This window comes from Melospiza georgiana, chromosome 15, assembly GCF_028018845.1.
Source record: "Melospiza georgiana isolate bMelGeo1 chromosome 15, bMelGeo1.pri, whole genome shotgun sequence".
Lineage (NCBI taxonomy): Eukaryota > Metazoa > Chordata > Aves > Passeriformes > Passerellidae > Melospiza > Melospiza georgiana.
In genome coordinates, this window is record NC_080444.1 from 14537512 (window position 1) to 14559246 (window position 21735).

Consider the following 21735-nt stretch of genomic DNA (forward strand, 5'->3'; position numbering starts at 1 on the left):
CTGGAAGAGCTTGAAGTAATATTAAAATAAATAAGTGTTCAAAAAGTAAATCTAGTGCATCCTGTTTACAAAACCACAATTCCCCGACTAAGGGGTTGATTTGCCCAACGAAAATCACCCACTCTCACAATTGTGGAGCTTTTTTCCATGGTCACCCAACAGCCCTGCTCCACCTGCCTCAGAATGGAGGCTGATTCTGGCCTTTCTTTTTAATGTCCTTTTTTCCCCTTTATCGTGCAGGAGAGGGGAGGAATCTCTCATTTTGCCACACACTGCATCTGTTCTCAGAGAATATCCTCAAAGCCACAAAAATAAAGTATTTCCTGGGATTTGCAGCAACTGCTATTGAAAATTAATTACCTTAATCAAGTTTGATATGGAGGTGGGCCATAAACAGCATCATGCAGCTCTGTATGTTTCCAGAACTGATTAAAAACTGTGGCTATTTGGGATCAGTTTGCCATCAACCAGAAGGGTTTGCAGGAGGAATCTGGAGGACAGAGCTGAGCAATGGGGAGATGCTGCAGGGTGCAACTACAAATTCAGCAAGGTGCATACAGGGGAAAAAGACTGTATTGAAACAGAAGCAGATTTTTCTTACCTTTAAGGGGTACACAATCTGTTTTCTATAGGTCTAGTTCTGAGCCCAGCATGGAATTCCATTCAAGGTGCAATTTATAGTCTCTCTCTGAACTCCAGTTACTCTTTCACATTCTCCCTTTAGAAATTTTCATGATTTTCAAGCCATGTATTTTCACATCAAATAACTCCTTGAGCTTACCTTTCCCTCCAGCAACTGAAGCTCAGCACTCTCAGTGCTTGGAAGGCACATTAATCTGGAAATTATCCTGACTTGAACAAGGCAGCAAACAGGAACAAGATGGATGGTTTGCTATCAGAACAACACGATCTGATCTCTGACAACACAAACCTTGCCCATCAGGAGCTCAGACAGCTCCTTGCAGATAAGTTTCTGGAACATTAACTTCTACACTTCAGAATGTTGACTGCCAGGAGCCAGACCACACAGATCACAGCTGGACAGAGCTTTCTAACTGTGCTCAGCTTTGACAGAGACAATAACTTACCATATTTATGCATTTGTGATTTGCTTTGTGCTGTTAAACTGCTGCCAAACACAAGCCTGCTACACTCATTCCTCCCTAATACCTTCAGGAATCCCAAGAACCAAGTCATCTTCAAAACATGCATGAATACCTCCCATATGGAGATCTTCAAAGACAGAAGATTCCTCAGCAGATTCTTTGCACAACTTTCAGCAGTTGTACATTTCCTTTTCGCATCTTGAGCTGATGACAGGGAACAAGATGCCAGTTTTTCCAGGCACAGGAACACACTGCACAGCACTCTCACACCATTCATGAGGTTGTTACAGACCTAACTCTTCCTCCTATGTGAGATCAAAACATTTCACACGCAGCACTACATGAAAACAACATAATTAAAAACATACTTCAAAGTGACTGTGTCGATCATTGTGGTATTCATGCACTCACACTGCAAATCTCTTCTACAGATCTGGGCATTTTTAGGCTTTCATCTGGTTTTAAGAATGCTGAAAACTTTGAGAAATTCCTGTATGTTTCTAGGTAGCTCTGTTACCTCTCCATCCTTTGAGGACTGTCCCACAATTCATACCTGTTCCTTCCTCCATCCCCAAATTTGTGAAGAGCACCAGTAATATTTTGTCACTGGTTGCAATGGAACACGCCCAGCACTGCCTCAGCCTGTGACTCCAGGATTATGTGCCCAGAGGTTCTTTGGTGACTTCTCAATCCCTCAACTAAGAGGTTGGAATTTCCTCAGAATTACCTTTGAGGCCCTGCATGTCACTGTGCAAACAGAGTTCACATTTCATACCTGTTCCTCTCTCCATTTCATCCCCAAATTTACCAAAAGCAGCAGGAACATTTTCTCACTGGTTGCCCTGGAACACAGCCAGCACCACAGCATAGCCCTGCCTCAGCCTCTGCCTCCAGGATTATGTGCCCAGAGGTTCTTTGGTGACCTCTTAATCCCTGAGCTAAGAGTTTGGGATTTCCTCAGAGCTGCCTTTGAGGCCCTGCATGTCCCTCTGTGCAAACAGAGTCTTCAGTGGAGCCACTGATGACAGCACAGAACAGACACACACTTTGTGCTTATCCATTCCATTTATCCTTTAGGAATCAAACACACCTAAAGCCCAAAGTCTCAGGCCAAACCAGACTCAGAAGTCACCTCAAGTGAACAGCTTGCTTTCTGGGAAAAACCTGGCTACTGCTTCTGAGTGAATGAATTCTCATTTAGGAAACCGAGTTTTTTTTAAGAGACAACCCATCAATCTCAAGCATTAACAAGAGCCTACTTGACTGCTGACATTCAACTGCTAACATTGCAAAGAAATGTACCAAAATCAACCCTGATTCACACTGGATACTTTATAGATACTACTTACACCTTCTTAGGCTTGGGTTTTAGGCAACCCAAATGCATCAGTGTTATCACCATGAAGACTTAGAATGCTGTCCTCCATCCATATAAACACTCAACAGATCAGCAAACAGTCCCACATTTACATGTGGGGCTAAGGCAGACACAGTCCCCAGCTTCCACAGCAGATATCAAGCTCTGTGCCATGAGTCATGGGTGATGCTTCTGATTCCCTTTGCTGCAGAGGAGTGGGGGAAGGACAGCTCTGTGTGGGAAAGAACTCTCCACCTAGACAGCACTTGGCATAGAAGTCTGCAAAGCTCTGCTCATTTACAGTGTTATTCTTGAAACACTAACCTGTAACTGTTCTGCATTTACTGAACAAATAGGCTGGATGGATTAATTCAAACAATCAGATTAATACAGCAAAATATAATTACTGACATGTAAATTGCAGGGACTCGCTTTTAGCGTAAGTTTTCTGTTACTCAAAAGAATGTGGGGTTGTATTTACTGAAAGGTGAAACGTGTAAGGAAATGAAAAATCAGAAAGATCAACTGGAAATGTCATTAGAATTGTGAGGGAACAAGAAATAAATAAAAGCCTAGAGATCAGAAAGTAAATTGGAGCACCATGTAAGGCCTGATCCACAGGCTCCTTGGAGTGCTGCACAAATGGGGTGAGCACAAATTGAAAGGGTGTCACTATAGGACACGGAACAACTCAACACAGACTCACTGCCCTTCCCAAGGTAAAAAAAAAGGAACTTTTTATTTTCTGACTCCAACATTTATAGATTTCCAAAAGTGACAGTAGAGTGGAGGATGACAGTGCCACCTCTCCAATGACACTGGACAAACCAACAGTCCATCAAATTTCTCTTCCTCCAGAAAAGAATACAAAACAATAAGTTATTTACAGAAAGTGTGTGAGAAAGTTTGCTACAAGAACATAAACATCAGAAGGCTTAGAAAATCTTAGACAATCAGAGTGACAAAAGGGTTTGCCTGTGGTCAGCACCACCTGTCTCAGGTGGCACAAGCTCCTCCACTCTCTGGGCCAAGAGCTGATCAAGAGCCCTGGCCCTGTGGTTTGGGGAGCAACCACAGAATGGCAAAACAAAACAGCTCTGTTTACTCACCTGAGGTGAATGAATAAAGAGGTTTAGCTTGGAAAGCTGCAAGGTCCCAGAACCAGGAAACTCCTGCTTGAGTGCCCTCACAAATCACACTCAGCAGGTCTGACCAATACAGCAGGTACTTACAACAGCTTGCCTCACACCAGAAAAAACCAATGGATTTCAGTATACTGAGAGTACTTGCAGTTGTCCACTTTGCTTTTGGCTCTAATTAGTGTCCTTTCAGAATATACTGTCGTCATTTGTTAAAAAAAGGGTAAAATACTTTTTCATACTCCCTCAATATGCCACATGATATCTTTGCATTTAAGATACGGAAAAATCAGCTTTAAGTCATTTTGGGATCAGTAATATATAAACACCCTTAATGCAGGTAGATTTTATAAGAAGAAAAAAATCAGTGCAATTTCTGAGAAGATTCTTTTAATCCAAAGAGAAAAATCCCAAACAAATGAGTAGCTATTAACTTTTCAGATTTCCTCAGCCCCTTCAATATTTGAATGCACTTGGTCCAGCCCTTGTCTGTCCTCAGGATGTCCATGTCAGCAGCACTAAAATGATGGCACAATTGACACCCAACAAAATCATCTGCTTCTTTGTTAAGTTGTTTTTCTTTTTCCCCACTTATATTTCCCCTCCCTTCCTTCTTTAAACAAAGTATGGCAACAATTTGATAGCCCAGCAGTGTTTTGCCCTCCTGAACCCTGGCAATGACCCAGAGGATTTGCTCTCTGCTGCTAATCACAAGTCTGGCTGTGGCCATTTCCCATGACATAGCTGAAATTCTCCTAAACTGGCCCTCTCAGCCTCACCACCCAGCCCAGACTGAAACCATTTAAACCATTTTCTGCCTCCTGGCTGCCATTCCCTGGCCACCTCGGGGCTTCCAGACCTGCCACCAGCAGCAGTAGCAGGTGCTCTTATCTGACACACACTTTAAAAGGAAACCAAACTTAAATGTGAGAAATGCACCCTGCACGTAGTGAAATGGCATTTTTAAATATTTATCTCAAGCTCATAAACTCAAGGCCTGTTTCTGTTCCAGCCTGGCTGCTGTTGCATGCTCACCATCACACATTCTCTTCAGCGGTTCATAAAAACGGCTCCAATTTATTTTATTCCTTTCTATTAATATCAGGAACCATTTTGTCAGGAGCCATAACTCAATTTCTGATCTGTGTCCTTCTATTATGCCACAAAAATTGGGCATTGTAAGCGTTGAAGAAAATTGCAACAAAATTATTTAGATCACTCACTCAGATTTCACCATTTCAAGTTCATTGTGTTTAACCAAAAAATTCCATCACTTTTCAAGGCAAGGCACAGCTGAACCCTTTGTGTCCCTGCTCTATACCAAGAGACTATTTAATCATTGATTTACAACTGCTGAAAAAACATCACTGCTTCAGGAACAGGAACGATCACAATGCAGTCTTTTTAGAATTTACTTATTCTGTAATGGCCTCAGACAGTTCAAGTAGTGTCTGATTTTCCCAATATTCCCATTAAAATCCAAACCCAGCGATTTTTAAATCTACAAAAGCTTTCATTCAAAAATTCCCAAGTATCTCAAGAGCTGGCTATTTATATAATATGCCAATAGTACAGCAGGCTGAAGGCAAAGAGCAGCATTACTGTAACACTTTTATGGAATACATAATAGTATGCACATTGGTAATCATTTGGGCTGTTGCATTACATGCTGTTTTTATTAAGCACTGCATTTCCCTGAAGAACAGTCCCAATGTCCATACTAAGAAATGGTTTCCAAGAGCAACTCAGCAGCAGCACAACATATGCAAGAGCAGGGATGGAAAAAAGTACCTACCAAGAGGGTGAGTAAAATGTATGTGTATGTGGAACAACCAGCACACAAAGATGCTTGGCTACCTACAATAAAATAAATCACCAGCTCTTAACACCAGGGCTGTCTAACAGTAAACTAACCCACACAAAGTCACTTAATTCAGAACGCCATCCAATCCTCATGAATCCAAGCTGTTTAAATAATACACTTAATTCAACAACTGAAAATCCAATCCGGACACCGAGTCTTGCCCACCACATTCCAAAATTCCTTGCCCTTAACAGGTATTTTTTTTGCCTTATTATTTAATAATTAATATTTTCTGGCAGGACTTCTAAAAAAATCATTTCACACACTCAACTTACAGTCCCTGAAGCAATGTTCTTCCATGCAGGATTTTTATTCCCTAACACAGTTTGAAATGCTGAGCAGAACAATGTCAGATTTCCAGGAGAGGGACTCTGCACACACCTGAGCAAGTTCAGTGCAAAGAGACACAACCAGAAACACCAGGAATGCAGAATTTAAGCCCCAGCTGCTCTTCTGACTCTCTGTAACTTTATATTTACATACATATATATCTGTGGTCCATAGAACATGCACTCTGCTGTGCAAAAACATAAGACAGAGCTGTATTTTTTCTTTAATTGTCTGATTTTAGTTTTTTTTGGTTGGGTGGGGTTTGTTTCAACAGCCAGCAGAAGTTCAAAAGGACTGCATTTCTTCCCAGGGGTTTATAATGATGGCCTCTGGTGCCAGTTGTGATTTCAGGCCGTTCAGCAATGTGTGCTTGCAGAGCTGCAGGAGATGGGCAGGCCTGGGATAACTCACTCTGACCACTGCAGGACCAGGACCCGGATCAGGAATCCCCACCCAGCTCCTCTGGCCATGACTTAGCCTGGAAAAACCCAAAGTGCCACAGCAGAACACAAAACTGCCACCAAATCCTCCTCCAGGCTGGCAGATGCCAGTTCTGGCTCCTCTCTCAGTACATGGATCACTCTTCTGTGCTCTAATATTTTTACAAGTGAAATAAATACTACCAAGCTTTTCACACCTACACAAAATTCTGCAGAAAAGAGCCGTAAGTCCCATAAAAATCTCTAAATGTGTTTTAGCAAGGGATGATAGCTGACAATAAGCAAAAAAACCCACATTATCCATCCTTTCATTCAAATACTCAGGTGCCTTGGGGTAATTCAAAGGAATAAGAGCAGTGCACAGCAACTGTAATTTCTGCATTTTCTCATAGGAATTATAAAGTGCATAACCCTATGAAATGTTAATCAATAATGTGCTAGTCTCAATAAGCACCATCACTACATGGTAAGGAGTGGGATGTACGGGCTCATGAGAAGTTACTGTGTGAAGTGTGTACTCAATTATTTGCAATCCTTTCAGAATGACAAAGTAGAGAATAATTTAATAATTAAGTCATTAAAGATAATTATGCTATCTGGAATTATTTAAGATGCAGGACTATGAGGTGATGTCTGTCTTTAGTCTGTGAAAATATAAAATGAGGAACCACTAAACAATATTATATGGTTCTAATCAACTCACAAACTGAATTTGTCTTTTATTACAGAAATAAAATTAAATCAGAAAAACATTTTAAATATCTCATTTTTTCTTCAAAAATAAATCTTCCTAGAATTGAAGTACTTGTCTCATCCACATATTTAACAGTTACTTCACATATTACCTGTCCCTGGCATGGCAGTCTCCACAGCATAAATCATTCCTTTGGCCAAATAGCCAAGAACTCCAAACTAATTAATCTGCATAACACAAATGTGAGATTTTGGAATTTTTGTTTTAATATTTTGTATACAGATGGCTGCCAGAAAAACTCACAAAAAACCCCCCACTTTTGGGGGGGAAAAAAAAACCACTACTTGAAAAAACCCTTTTGGTTTACACATTAAAGTAACAGTTTGTAATTCAGTAACTTAAATAAATGAGTCAAGCTGAGCCTTCCTGAAGACACTTTTAAGAAATCCTTCCTTTCATTGTCAGAGGGAAGTATCACCAGTATCATCATGCAAGAATTGGTGTTGTATTTTTCTTAGCTGGAGCTTCACCACAAGTTGCAAAATCATGAAATAATTGGTTGGGCCCATTTGAATCTTCACACACAAACCACATTTGTGGCATGGGCACAGGGCTGCAGCAGCTTAAAAAAAGCCTGAAAGTCAGCATAACCCAGTGGACACTCAGACATCATTTCCTTTTAACCACTTTTTTTAAAAATAGTTGGGATTTTTCTGTAATTTAAATAGATTGCTGATGTTGTAGTAACATTACCTTAGAGACTGTTTGGAAATAAATTCAAAAATTAAATCAAGATCATCAGATTAAGATGAGAAAGAGACCCAACCTTTTCCTGTAGCCGCAACCTGAAACTAAGTTAATAACATTTAAATTCAAAGGCCATGTTCTCAGATAATGGGAGGTTGAGCCCAACGTGCCCTTCTGCCAGATTTTACCCCTGGATGTGAACACAGAGCAGCCAGTCCTGAAATCCCTCCTCCTGTAGGAAAACCTGGATTCTCCATCCATGCCAAGCCCATTTCACAGGATCTTGGGAAGGAAAACCCTGAGTACAGGAGCCATTTCCACTATCCTCCCTTTTTCTTTTTTATCCGATTTTCAAACAGAATCTCTTTGCCTGTGTTACACAATGGCCCCAGCACAGCCACTCGGCTTTTACAGGCTGGCTCTAAGCAAAGCAGAAACCAGACACATTCACAAAAGGGATTAAGAGAATAAGTTCCTCCCACAATAAGATGCAAGAAGATAAAATTAAAAAACACTGAGCAGTAAGGCACATCCTACCTCTGAAAAGGACACCAAAGTCAACATTAAAAGTAGATTCAAACAGCACAATTTAGGGTGGGACACAGCTAAAATTTCCTTTCCTCAGCAGCAGTTCATCAGTTCTGGCTCCTGATGGCTTTCCAGGGTTGTGGGAGTTGAAAACCAACATCTCCTACTCCAACATCCTGATGATGAGCACAGCCTTGCACCTCTTGGGCACAGGCTCTTCCAGCACCCACAAAAATACTGTCTGCTACATTTAATCTTTCATTCTGAATAGAAGAGGGGCAAAAAAAGAAAAACTCCATAGTCTGGTATCCCATCCACAGTACCTGCCAAACCTTGAACCAGCTAAAAGCTTCCAAGCCCAAGCATTAAATACTGAAAATAACATATTTAACCACAGAATCCTTCAGGTTGTAGGGGACCTCTGTGGTCATATGGTTCAACTTTCCACTCACAACACAGCCAGTTAAATGCTGATGAGGTTAATATGCTCCATTCTTTCTTATATTGTGTTGTATGTATATATTCTTATATTTCTGGCAAGAAAACCAGAAAAATCTCCTTCTACAGGAGAAAGAAACAAATGGGTTGGCTAACATAATGCTAAATATGAAAACCCTAAAAAGCAGGCACATTAGTGGGGAAAAAACTCCTGACAACCCAGTGACTGCTGATCCAAGACAAGCCACTGATTATTTCTTCAACTAATCCCCCCCAACCTGTGCAGATGAAGTCAATTGTGGAAATTTACTTAAATAATAACTTAAATGAAGTATCTAAGCACTGCATAATTTAAAAAGTGCAGTTTAAAGTTACACAGAAGCATTATCACTGGCCATTCAGCACACCGGCATCCCCAGCAACCCTCTGAATATTCACTAGGAGCTGCCAGAGCTTGTTTCTTTATGAATACTGGACATTTTCATACATAAAAATTGCTTCCCCTCAGTTTTTAACTGTGTTAATCTTTTAGGTCACTGTACATAAGGGAGAGGCCAGGCTGAAAGCCCAGAGTGCAGCTCACTCTGGAATTCTTGCTGCCAGCCTGACACTCAAACACTGGGGCACACACAGAGAAATGCCTCAGAAAGTCTCTGCTCACTGAATTCCCTCCTCATTTTCAGGGCAAGGCTACAGAGTCAAGCCAGAGTGACAAATCTTCACTTTTCCATATTCCATGGCATGTTCAATGTGCCCTACAGGAAGAGGGGAATCCTTTCCCCCTTTTCATTTCATTCTTTAGAATGCAAGGACTTTCTGCAGTGAATTTACAGAGGTGGAAAAAACAGACTGGTAATAAAGAAGTCTCAACTTTTAAAGGTATATCATTTACACTTTCCATAGAGCTGTATTTATTTACAAACCTTGAGTACAAAGTGAAAAACAGCCTAGCTGATATTTTTGCCAAGTTTGACACCCGACACATGGCCTGCTGTAAGCCACAGCTATCCACAGGCCAGCCCAGCAACTGGCCCTTTGTTCATGTGCTTATTTAAACACAATGAAATGGGTTTACCTCATTAAAGAGGAGTTGGAATAAGCTCCAGCTGCATGAGAGTGAGGTGGTCCTCATTTTTAAAAACCAGCAATGCCATTTGGGAAAAATAGAGTAACAAGCAGCGAAGGAAAATAATTCCCTTCAAGCAATTGAAATGCCAGTTTTGGAGATAAAATAGTGCAAAACCCGAGGGCAGTAAAAAGGAAACATTGTTTTCCTTTGAAGTTCACCACCAACTGGGGCAAGTGGCATGTTGCATTCCCCAGGCTTATGGGAAATTTGTTTTCTGTCCTGTCAGGAAAAAAATAACCATGGTCCCTCTGGAGCCTGCAATTACTGATGCATGTAAATTACACTTTATCAAAATACCCCACAAATGTTGCCTTGGGAGCCCAAAGTGAGCAGCCCACCTTAGCAATGTGAGCTCCTGTCAGAGGCAGGGACACTCTGGAGCACAGCTGGGCATTTCCCATCCCATGGCAGCACCAGAAGAGCCTCACTGAGATCCCTGGCTCACACTGGGGTGTGCCATCGTGTCCTCCCCACAAACCCAGCAAAGGACACGGATTTGGGGTTTATTGCAGTGGCAGGCACTGTCCCAGGGTGGTGTTTGCAGTGCAGCCCTTCCTCCAGCAGGAGCCAAGGAAGGGGAGGTGTTTAAGAGAAAAACCTCCTGCGGACCAGCAAGTTCTGGGATCAGATAACACCAAGGCACTGCAAAGGCTGCTACTTCTGCAGAAAAGGTCCTAGGGAAAAACCCAGCACAACAACCATCAGCTCTGCTCCCAGTGAGGGATTCTAAGGTATGGGGTTAATCAAGGAGTTACTGGGAGAAAGGAGAGCAGGGTAGTACAAACTCAAGGTGAAAAAGCAAATATTCCATCCAGTGCTTTTGAAGATACAGTCACTTTGTGCATATGCCTGTTGTAAAGAAATCAGTTTGGGGCTCAGAGACTGTATGTCCCAGGGCACTCAGCAGCCCTCTTCAGTCCCAGCAAGGACAGTGAGGCAGGGCTGACTGATTTTTCATCTGATTCTGATGATTATCAGAACTTACAGGCAGGTCTGTTCCTGTGGCTGTGTGGTAGGACACAGGATTATTCTCCCAACAAAAGGAACTAACTCTATAAGCACAATATTTTGTTTCATATCGGATGCTTTTCTTGTCAGCATTTTTCCCCTCACAGTTCACTGAGCACTGATGTTGTACCATGCATGGAAACCATTCAAAACATTAAACTTAACATTCCTTCGTAGATCAATAGGAATGGACTAAATTCATATCAGCTGTTTCCTGAGGAAAACATTTCATAGATGTCTTTAGCAACAGCCCATCAGGGAGTTTAACAGAGCAGAGCAAAAGGCAGGTACTTAATTTCAAATATGCTTCAGTCCATTTTCTCACTAGTATTTGCATTTTCATTGTAGAAAATCTCAACATTCAACAGTGGCAATTAGGGTATATTTGAATAATCTCACTAAGTTCCAAAGTATTATATAAGGGAAACATTAAAAATCAGCTCATGAACTTTGTATAACACATAGTGCTGTGACCTTTTGTTTTCAGTGTGTTACACTGAGTGAAGAAATAAAATCAGCTCAAAGGCCCACCTTGTACAACATCCTTGTCTTAGCCATGAGAGCAAGATGATGATAAACCACCCTTGCCAATTTACTCTCATAGCCCTGTAACATTTAATGACTTGCACGGGTTATTTTAATTTTGTTTCATGAATATTTTCTGCCCTTGTAAGTTTTACAGTGCAGTCTGCTCTGGGGACGTGGGGCTGTGTCAGGCTCCAGATCAAATCCCCTGGTTCAGCTCCTGACCCTTCTCACAGGCACACACAGCCCCAGGCTACAATCCCACAGCTCTCCCAACTGCAGGCACTGGAATCAAAATGAAATCCTGGAGCATTTATGACTGTATTTCAAAAGCAAACCCAGTGCATTTAAAAGTAATAGCAGCTTTCATTTTCAGGACCTTTAAGTGTCTGAAATACTTTAAACAGGCATGGCCTGTTACCCCTGTGAAACACATGGAAAAGCTCCAGAAAGCCTCACTTAAGCTTCCCCTTGTACACACTGCAGATTTCAAGAAGAAAATCAAATGATAATTAAAACAAGGATGTATTTGGCCTTGCATCATTTTATCCACCAAACCCTTAACTCATGGGGCACTCTGACTGGGCCATAAATGTCTGTAGGTAAATCAGGGTTCTGCTGCCATGGAACAACCAGGAGAGCTGCAGCCAGAAAACTGCTGATGGGAAATGGCCTTTTCTTTTTAAAGACACTGATGAAAATCAAGATTTCCCATGCAGCACTTGTAATTTAACACTCATTAGTATCTCTGCACCAGTGATCATGCCCCCTACTTCCACTATCCACACACACCAAAAGAAATTCTCATTATCTGCAACATATTTCCAAAGTATTTGAAAGGACTTTTACAAGAGGATGAATGTAAACTCCTCTTTGGCCTCAGGATGACAGTCTATTATGGAAAGCAGCAGAAATATTTACATTATCATTATGATATTTTTCCTGTTGCGTAGATGAGATGTCTGCACTTCAGGTCATCAGTTCAATCTGTTCCTACATTTGCTTTGTGTGAGGAAACTGCCTCAGTGTGAAAATAATGCCAAATGCATTCTAATCTCTGTTCTCCAGAAGGAAAAGACAATCATATTCACCCTGCATTGTCTCCTAGTTGCAGCAATGACAATTTACAAGTGAATTTCCCACTGCTCATGGACCAGCCTCCAGCAGCTCTGAAGCACTGAACACTCAGGAAAACACTTTTCAGCTTTTTCAGGCTGAAGGGGAAAGGCAAAAATTTTCACATAACAACTAATTGATTCAAATGAAGTTTTCAAACAAGAAAAGCAATATCCATACAGCAATATGGATAGTATATATAATATACTATATAATATATAGAGTATATATATATTATATAGAATATTATATATATGCTATATATATAGTATATATAATATAACATACACCGTGATGTGCTGACATTTGCTGACTAGCTCTAATGGCAAGGCAAAAAAAAGCCACATGAACAAAGCAAATGCAGTAAATCTGAGCCTGACAAACTTAGAGCTGCACAGACTACCAGGGTTATCCAGTTTCCGGAAAAGAAACTGCCTATAAACCATCAGAATCCCCCAGTAATAATATACCTGTGATACAACCTAATTCATCTCCAGCTGCAAACCCACAGCCACTCAATCCTCGGTCAGGCTCCAAAGCAGCCCCTGAGTGCCACAGACAAACCCACCCTGCAGGGGCCACCAAGCCTGCCACCACCACAACTCAAACCCCAGGAACCAGAACCCAGCACTGCAGGAGCTGCAGAACTTGGACTGCTGCTCACAGAAGCAAAAAAAAAAAATAAAATAAAAAAAATAAGAGCCCAAATTCTGAAGCCTAAGCTAAAGCAGCAAGCCAATAATGCCCACCCACAACTGCTGTGTTTTGAGACATAACAGCTCAGTCATGTGGAAGCCCTGGTAACCAGAAGCTGTCACTGTTTTTCCCCCATTTAAACTCATCACTCTGACGACAGGAGCTGGAGGCAGTTAATAAGGACACATTTCAGAGCTGGCAGAGCACACAGAGCCACCCCCAGAACCCTCAGCATGTGCAGCTCTCAGTCAGGGGCTGACTGACCATGCAGCCCCCATCCAGCTGCCCTTGCTGGGACTCACTCAAACCACAGCAAATCCTGCACAAGTTTTCACAAAAGCCTGATTTTGCTAAGCACCTCCAGGATGTTCTCAAAAAGAATGAACTCTGATGGGAATTGATGTCTAATTGAGAGCACACACTGAATTTTTCAGTATTCCTTGTTTGATACTAAGAATAAGGCAAATTTTAAGCAGCATCAGAAACTACTTACAAGGGCTCTGTTGATGCAAAATCATGGTCTGTACTTAGTGAGCTCACAGGGCTGCTCTTGGTGTGAGCATTTTGCTATTCAGGATTGCTTTGAGAAACCAGTTACAGTATTTTTAATGTTTTATATCCAAGCCATTTGGATTTGAAACTTGAATATATCTCAGAGTGCTTTGAAAACCCCAACATTCAGGGAAATGGACACCCAGCAGCATGGCTAAAGCTAGCAAATAATTATCAAATAATTAAATGGCAAATTGATCCCACTAATTTGGAGCCTCCTGATTTCTTGAGCTTATCAATGAAAAGATGTCACCCTTCAAAATTTATTCTCATAGCACTGGAACATTTAATGCAAAGGAAGTAATAGCAAAGGAAAAAACCATTGGAAATGCAATTGAGGAGTTACCCAGCTAACAGAGTAAAACAACTTATTTCCAAAGCAGACTTATGCTTAATCTGCATGTGTGGCATTTCTTCTGGAAATGTATAATCCTTTGCCACAAACTCCCTTAAATAGCTTTGTAATAAGATGACCTGATCACAAGTTGGCAATAGGAGCCTCCTTAGAAGGGAGACGCCACTAAAACCCAGCAGCAATTTTCACAAAAACACCCTTTCCTCCCCAGTGGTGCCTGTTTCCCTTAAGAGGGGAAACAAGACATCTGCACACTATCATTTCAAAGAACCAATTTCACACGGGGAAAAAAAGCAGCCCTGAGGAGGAAGCCTTCTGGCTTTAAACATGTTTTCCTTTGTTTTCTACTTTCAGTAATAATAATTTTAAAATATTTTATATTTTTAATTATTTTTCTGCACTAATTTAGACAGAAGAAGATCCTTAGACTCTTCAAATTAAATTGGTGTGTACTTGTATAAAAAAAAATTAAATATATTATTTACAAGCAGAGCCCAAAAGAAGATGTACAATGACTTCAGCTTGATAAATGGTGTAAATGTCATCCAGCTATCTGCAGCACAGGCCCCTGACCTAATGCACATCTTTCCCAAGCCAGAAGTGCACCCCAGAGACCAGCAAACACTTACTGTAATTATTTACTGTCTTCTGAAAAGAGCTGCTGTGATCTATACACAGTAAAACTACAATTATTGGATGTGGATGAAACCACAAAAACACCCTGTTACAAACCCATGCTCTTTTGTCATGGCAACACCCTAACTCAAACCCCTGCAACAATTGAATTGTCAGCATCCTGCTTTAATGGGAAATGATAATGGAGCAATCTGGGAGAGCTTTCTCTCTAGAAAGAGAACAAACAGAGGAATAAAGAGGACACTAAGAAATGTATGATCTGGTTGCTTTTCCAAGCACAGCTTGTAATGACACCCGCAAGATGAAAGAGTTTGAGCAGGAGCTGTGGTTTGGGGCTCTGAGCTGGCTGAGGATGGGGCTGCACAGGAGGGGTCACCAGTGACACTTCCCAGAGAGCTTCCAGCAGCAAATCCTGGAAAAATCCGCCATGTGCAACAAACCCCTGGCTACAATAAACATCTGAGCTGCACAGGAACCAGAGGAAAGCAAACACTGGGAAAATGTGACACACACTGCACTCACCCAGTGCCAGGCAGGAGGCACAGACTCACCTGGGCACTGCAGCACAGCAGTGTCCTCAGGGAAGGTGACAACACCTTCATATTTACATGGTATTTACAGCCTCCTAACTAGAGCAATAACTAAACAAATCCAGCTGCTCCTACCAGGAATCATCCAAGGAAAGTACTTACACAAAATCACATGCACACACTGCACACATAAGGAAGTGAACAAGTCAAGGAAAGAGATGGCAAATAGCAATTTCTAAACATAAAACACTGCCCTGCTGTGATTTCACTGTCAGTAAAGTGAATTCCCCAAGTCAGCTTTGCCTGTGACAGACACTGGTCAGGCATCTCTCCCTGCTCTGATCTCACCCCTCAAGCCTCTCATTTTGTTTTCTCTCCCTGCCCAGCTGAGAAGAGCAGTGACAGAGCAGCTTTGGGCACCAGTGTCCCACCAGGGTCAGCCCAGCACACAGCCTCACCATTCTGGGACTCTGCTAAAACCAAATATTGCCTCTTTTTAAGGCTACTCACAGAATTTGTGTTGTGTGCTGCAAGTACCACTCACTGTTTTATCCATCTATCAATCTACTTTCAAAATATTCCACTAGAGGAGAAATAAGCATCCCACTGATCCAGCTCTGACAAATCTCACAGTGCTGCAAATACTGACACCATGTTAACAGCAAGCAGCTCATTACTGAATGGCTGCTCCTGATACTGAGAGAAAATGTCATTTCATTAAAACAAATAACTTGTTTTATAATGTTTCCATGCTACTTAAGCCTACTTTAGAAATAACTGTAAATGAAGATGATAAAACATTGGGACAATATGATAAAACAATATGATAAAATATTTAGAAATATGACAAACCAATATGATAAAACACTTAGAAATAACTGTAAGTGAATATGATTAAACATTGGGACACCACAACTAGAAAATTTAAACACAAAGGTATTGGGCGCACTCAGCCATGGACCCAAAATGTCCCCATTCAGGATCACAGGGCTCTAAAACACTAAAACACTAATCACACTAAAACACTCATTTTTGGAATAAAATCTAGATTCTGATAGTGCTCAAAAAGTAAAAAAAAATCATTTAAGAGTCTAATGGATGCTTCCACTATCCTGATATTTTGGTGTCAGGTTTCAGTATCTAAGTTTCCAGAGCCTGGTTTGCCCAGTCAAGAAGCAACTAAGGCAGTTCATTAAAAGTAAATAGACCCAACCCAAATAGTCCATGGCTATAAATTTGCTAGAGGCAATAATTCTCACTGCAAGACTTGAGTTTAGAGCCCTTCTAAGAGGTTTTTTTCACACACACAAAGGAGCTTTCCCATGACTACTTAGCAGCTAGCCTGAGGTATAGAGGCTTCAACAATGAAACAAATATATTCTTACATGACAGGGTGTTTGTGGGAAAACGAGCTTGTTCCCCCCTTTTGTTTCCAAAGATAAATAAGTATCTCATGGACCCCAAGAATACTTGCTTTTTAGTGAAAAGCAGATGCACTACAGTCATTTTACACACAAGCTTTGCACACAAAGGAAACAGGATTCCAGCAGGCACAAATCTTTGCTTACAACCTTTACAGATAAATTTCACAAGTTGTTTTGGATATAAGGAAATAATTGACTTAGAATCAAAACCTAGTTTCATAGCTGTTAAATTACATGTTTCATTTTATTATACTTTTTCTATGCATTTCATTACCTGTATTAAAAATACCTGTTCCTTTATGGATAGATATTAGTAAGTACCTGAAACTATTAAAAAAAAATCTTTCATGCTTTTATTTCTCAATTCATTAAAAATGTCTTTTCCTTGATTCAGTTTTCTCATTAAAAATGCCTGCATTTTGAATTATTAGATAATTATCCCAGATAAAACAGTTGAGAAGCTTTAAAACCTAGGCAGTGAAAGCAACAGAGCAATGAGAAACATTTCCACCAGAGAATCCAATCAAGGGCTCATTCACCATCCAACTTAAACTTAAAACCCTTATCTAAACCAAAGCAAACAAAATCCATGAGTCTCAAAGCCACTCTTTCTAGAAGAAAAGGCTCAAAGCTTTATGAGAAACTCACTTTGTGGGACGCCTCACATTCCATTTTAGGTTTATTTCACTATATATGTTCCTGCTGGTAATACCAACCAGATGTGACAACGAAGCCCAGCCAGCCCTGTAAAAGATTCAAGGATATCCTGAAGCTCAGAATTCAGGAGAGGCTCGGAGAAAAAAGCCAAAGGTACCTGGAGTTGAAGTGAGGGTTGAGGTTATAATCTGGGAAACATTGTGAATTCCATTTCAGTGGTTATCAGAAAGGGGATTGCAGTGGGAATGCACTGAGCACGACCTGGTGACACACACGGGGACATCAGGGACAGCAGCACTGCTGTCCCAAGCCATGTGCACATGGAGAACCCCCCGGTTTGTCCTGCAGCTTTTCAAGCACATCATTGACATGAAACCAGGTCCTGCATTCTGACTGCCAGCAGCAGCAGGGCTGAAGAGACTCTGCTGATACCAACCTACAGAAACAAAGCTGGTGCCTCCAGTAAAGCCCCAGGTTTCAGCCCGGCTGGCAGAACACACAGAAAAGCCTTCAGTTGCTTTTTCAGCCTTTAACTACTCCTGAAACATTAACAAGTCTTCCCTGAAACCCCCCAGCACACAAAATTCCTGCATGTTCAAGCAGCTCCATCACTCCATCTCCACCGAATTTTAGCCATGATAATAAATGTGCTCCATTTTCACACTTAGAATGTCACCAAACTTAGAATGTCATCTTTCTATTTAGCTTTATCTTACAGAAAAGTCCCGCTCCTACCTTCATTAACAAAGCCATGGGCTGTGCTCCATTCACTGCATGCCTGCTGGGGAGGGCAGCTTCAGAATCACAGAATTCATCTTTATTTCCTCCATGAACAAGACTAGGAGCTCTTCAGTCCAATGAATAAACCCAAATTTTACAATCTGGGCATACTGCACAGAAATGTTTAGTTCTTGGAAATTTTGCATTGTTGGAGATGTAGCAAGCTTACAAAATTAAAATACTTGAGTTGTGGACTTTCTATTTTATGAGGATTATAATTATTAAGAAGAAAATAACAGAGTAATGTCTGAGTAACTCAGAGTGAAGAGCTGGAAAATATGGCAGCAGAAGTACTATACTATACCGTGGAAAATTAAAATTAAGACCAGCCTTATCTACACTTTTTAATGTTCATTTAAATTCACTGCTCGTAAATTCCACAGAATCTACCTCACCCCTGCATCAGCCTGTCTTATAGATTTTTGTTTCAGTGCTTTTATGCCCTTTCATCACTTTCTCAGCTCTGCTTTTTTCTGGAGAGGCCGGGTGAGAGCAGCTGCAGGGAGGAATGCAGCAGCACTGCCCCTGCACTCAGGCAGCGAGAGCAGAGGGGCACTGCTGGATTCACACAAGGCAGGGCAGAAATGAGAAACAACAGCTCTGAATCTACCAGCAGTGGGACCAAGACAGCAACGTGAAACAATAGAGAGCAACCATATATATATATATGTGTGGGTGTATTTTTATAAATTCTAGTAGGAAGCAAATTTTTCATTCTTCTCCCATGACGGAAAAACACACAACCAAACTACCCTTGGAACTGTAACTGTTCACTTGAGCTAAGATTTATTTGCTTATAATACACACTGTATTTATATAACACTTGTATCTTCAAAAGAAAAAGCGAGTTTCTTCTGACAAACAGAGTTAAAATGATCTATCTAATGCTCTGCTCAACAGTAAGCAAGACTGAAAGGATGTCAGTGAATAAAGACAAATGTTCCAACAGCACCCGTTGGGAGGCATTACAGAACACAGCTTTCAGATTAATCACTCCATTCTATGGAACTTTATTACAATCTTTATATTCTAAAAGCAAAATTATTGCCTTTGCTGTTAAGGGCTATAATGCATCATGATTACATGACCTACTGAAAAACACACCGTGGTACTGAACAGCCTCAGCTACTTTGGCTTCAGTTCTTTGCGCAAGGACAGATGCACACAAGTTATCAACACACACAGCATTCCATTGAAACCACAAATTACCAGAGAGCTCCTCTCCTCACATCCAGGTACAATGAGACCACACTCAGAGCAATTTCCAACATGTTAAACTGGAATTTGTAGGGATCCAGGTAAACTCTGTGAAAGTTTTTCTCTGGAAAGCGTCATCTTGTCCTTAGACAACCAACCCACGTCAAGCAACTCTTCTAACAAATAAATACAACTGGCACCTTCCAGAGACCAGATTATGGTATCTGCAACCATGTCCCAGCTCACACTTTATACTCAAGTGGAGTTTCAAGATGTGAAATTTCAAAACCATGCAAAGAACATTGGGAAATGCAACCAAATTGTTCAGCTCAAGCAGATCCATTCAGCAGACATATCCTAGTGAATTCAAAAGCCATGACAAAGCTTGCAAAACAAGTCCAACAAAGATTTTTCCAAGCAGATTTTAAGACTAAAACACATCTATAGCTTATATTTTTAATATATTTTTTATATCTGCAGAAAAATGGCAGTGACCTGTACAGTTTTTCATGAGCAAGTTTGGACAACACCAGAAGTTCATTAGAGAATTTCTCCAAAATGTCAATATCACTTGTTGCACAGCACTTTTCACCTTGCCTCTTTTAAACACAAACCAAGATCCTACTTCTTTAAAGTCATCTGATTCCAAAATTAATCTGCACTATCACCATGTGGTTTGTATTTCCACTGGAAGAAAAATTTACTGTCTAAACAGCTTGGTTGCACATAGATGCATTAAAACAATTATAAAAACCCCACATAAATGGACAATTTTTTCAGCCACCCTGTAATAACGTCACAATTTCACTGACCAAATCACAAGTCTTAGGATCTAATTTTCCATAAACAGCCTCAAGCATTAAAATAACAGTTTTACCAAATTTCAAAAAGGCAGTGCGGATCATGAGTTAAACTTTGGCAGGATGAGAAAATTATTTCAAACAGTTTTTGACTACTCCTTTGGAAAGGCAGGTGACTCTTTTTTGATAGTAACTATGCAGGCACCTTCTCATCCATTTTATTTTTATACATTTAAAAAAATATATTTTGAAAATTGTCCAGTTATTGTTCTAACACCACCCTCTCCCTCTTCCCACCAAAAACAAATGTCAAGTTCATTATATCTTTCTCTTGCTGTTGAAGTGAGTCTTGATGCCATCTAAACATTTTATAACACAGTTTTTATATTTCAAATTAAAAAATATTTACTTGTCCATAATTTATCCTCTTTCTGCCTGATGAAGCAGCAGCCATAACTTTGCTGGTCTATCTGGCAAAGCCTGACTCACTTGAAAAGATAATTTTCCAAACTACAGAATTTGTAGCCACCTCCATTATTTTAAAATAAGTATAAGCACTTATTTTTAAAATAAAATCAGTATATGCACTTTGTGGACATCTAGCCTGAACCAGATATGTGAACCTAACACTTTCTATGGTTTCTGTAGCTCTACAGAGAGAATTCAAAATAAGTCACCTTGACGTCATCCTGGTGAATGGATGAGGAACAGAAAAATTCTGTGGTTTCTCTTCCCTCTGATATTTATGCTCTACCAAATTACAGCTACACACAAGCAAACATAACACATCCCCTAAAAAACCCTTACTAAGTGGCAGTTTAATATCACAGAAATTAAACCTCTCGCCGCAGTCAAAACACAAACATGTGAATCTGCACAATAAGGAACAGAAAATAGAAACACACCGCAGGAAAGTAAATCAGGTTATACTTACAGCCTAGTTAACTTCTGTGTGTTCTGGAAAAGCAGCTCGGGAAGAACTTGCAGTTTATTCTTGTTCAGACGCCTAAAGAGTTATAATCAGAATAAAAAAAAAAGATTAGATTATCTTCCAATTGAAGAAATTTATTCTATTGTGCATAAACACATGAAGCTCCCATTGCATTAAACCTCATGCTATGAATTTGCCATTGGATTCCTAGAGCATTTTATTCATACAGGAGCCAAACTGTGTCACTTGTAGACCACCTGCCCACGTGCACGAGGTGGGGAGTCAAGGACAGGCACCACAAAGTTTTAATGTGGATGAGTACAAAAACATAACTTTTAAATTTTCCTCTGGATGCCTACTGAGAATCATACACTGCTTTGGGAACAGCTACTGGCAGGAATCTGGATTTTCATTCTTCTTCAATAAATGTAGGCACAGTAAATTCAGTAACTTGACCAACCAAGATTATTCCCAGATTAGCTATTATTTCTGTAGTATACATAATTGCTTTTTTAAAAGAATTTTCTTGAAACTTCACTTGGAAAACCTGAGCTCTGTTGTAGAAAATATGAACATATGGGTAACCAGATGACTACATGGTGATTTGAAATAGAATATTAATCCTGAAGATTCTTCCAGGAACATTTTAGAGAACAGATTAGTGTTTATACATTAGTCCCTTTTACTCACTCACTACACAAGTTTTTACTCTGATGACAACTTGCCAGTTTTTAGCAAACAACTATTCCAAGCTAT

At 40.4% G+C, this 21735-nt stretch overlaps 1 protein-coding gene across 1 annotated transcript in view; it reads right to left on the reverse strand.

Annotated features, from left to right (window-relative positions):
- SLIT3 (slit guidance ligand 3) overlaps nt 1-21735 on the reverse strand; it is a 495630-nt gene that overhangs the window by 420947 nt on the left and 52948 nt on the right. The window contains exon 4 of the mRNA XM_058034755.1: nt 20983-21054. Within this exon, the coding sequence (XP_057890738.1) occupies nt 20983-21054 (72 nt within the window). The remainder of the gene's footprint in view (nt 1-20982; nt 21055-21735) is intronic.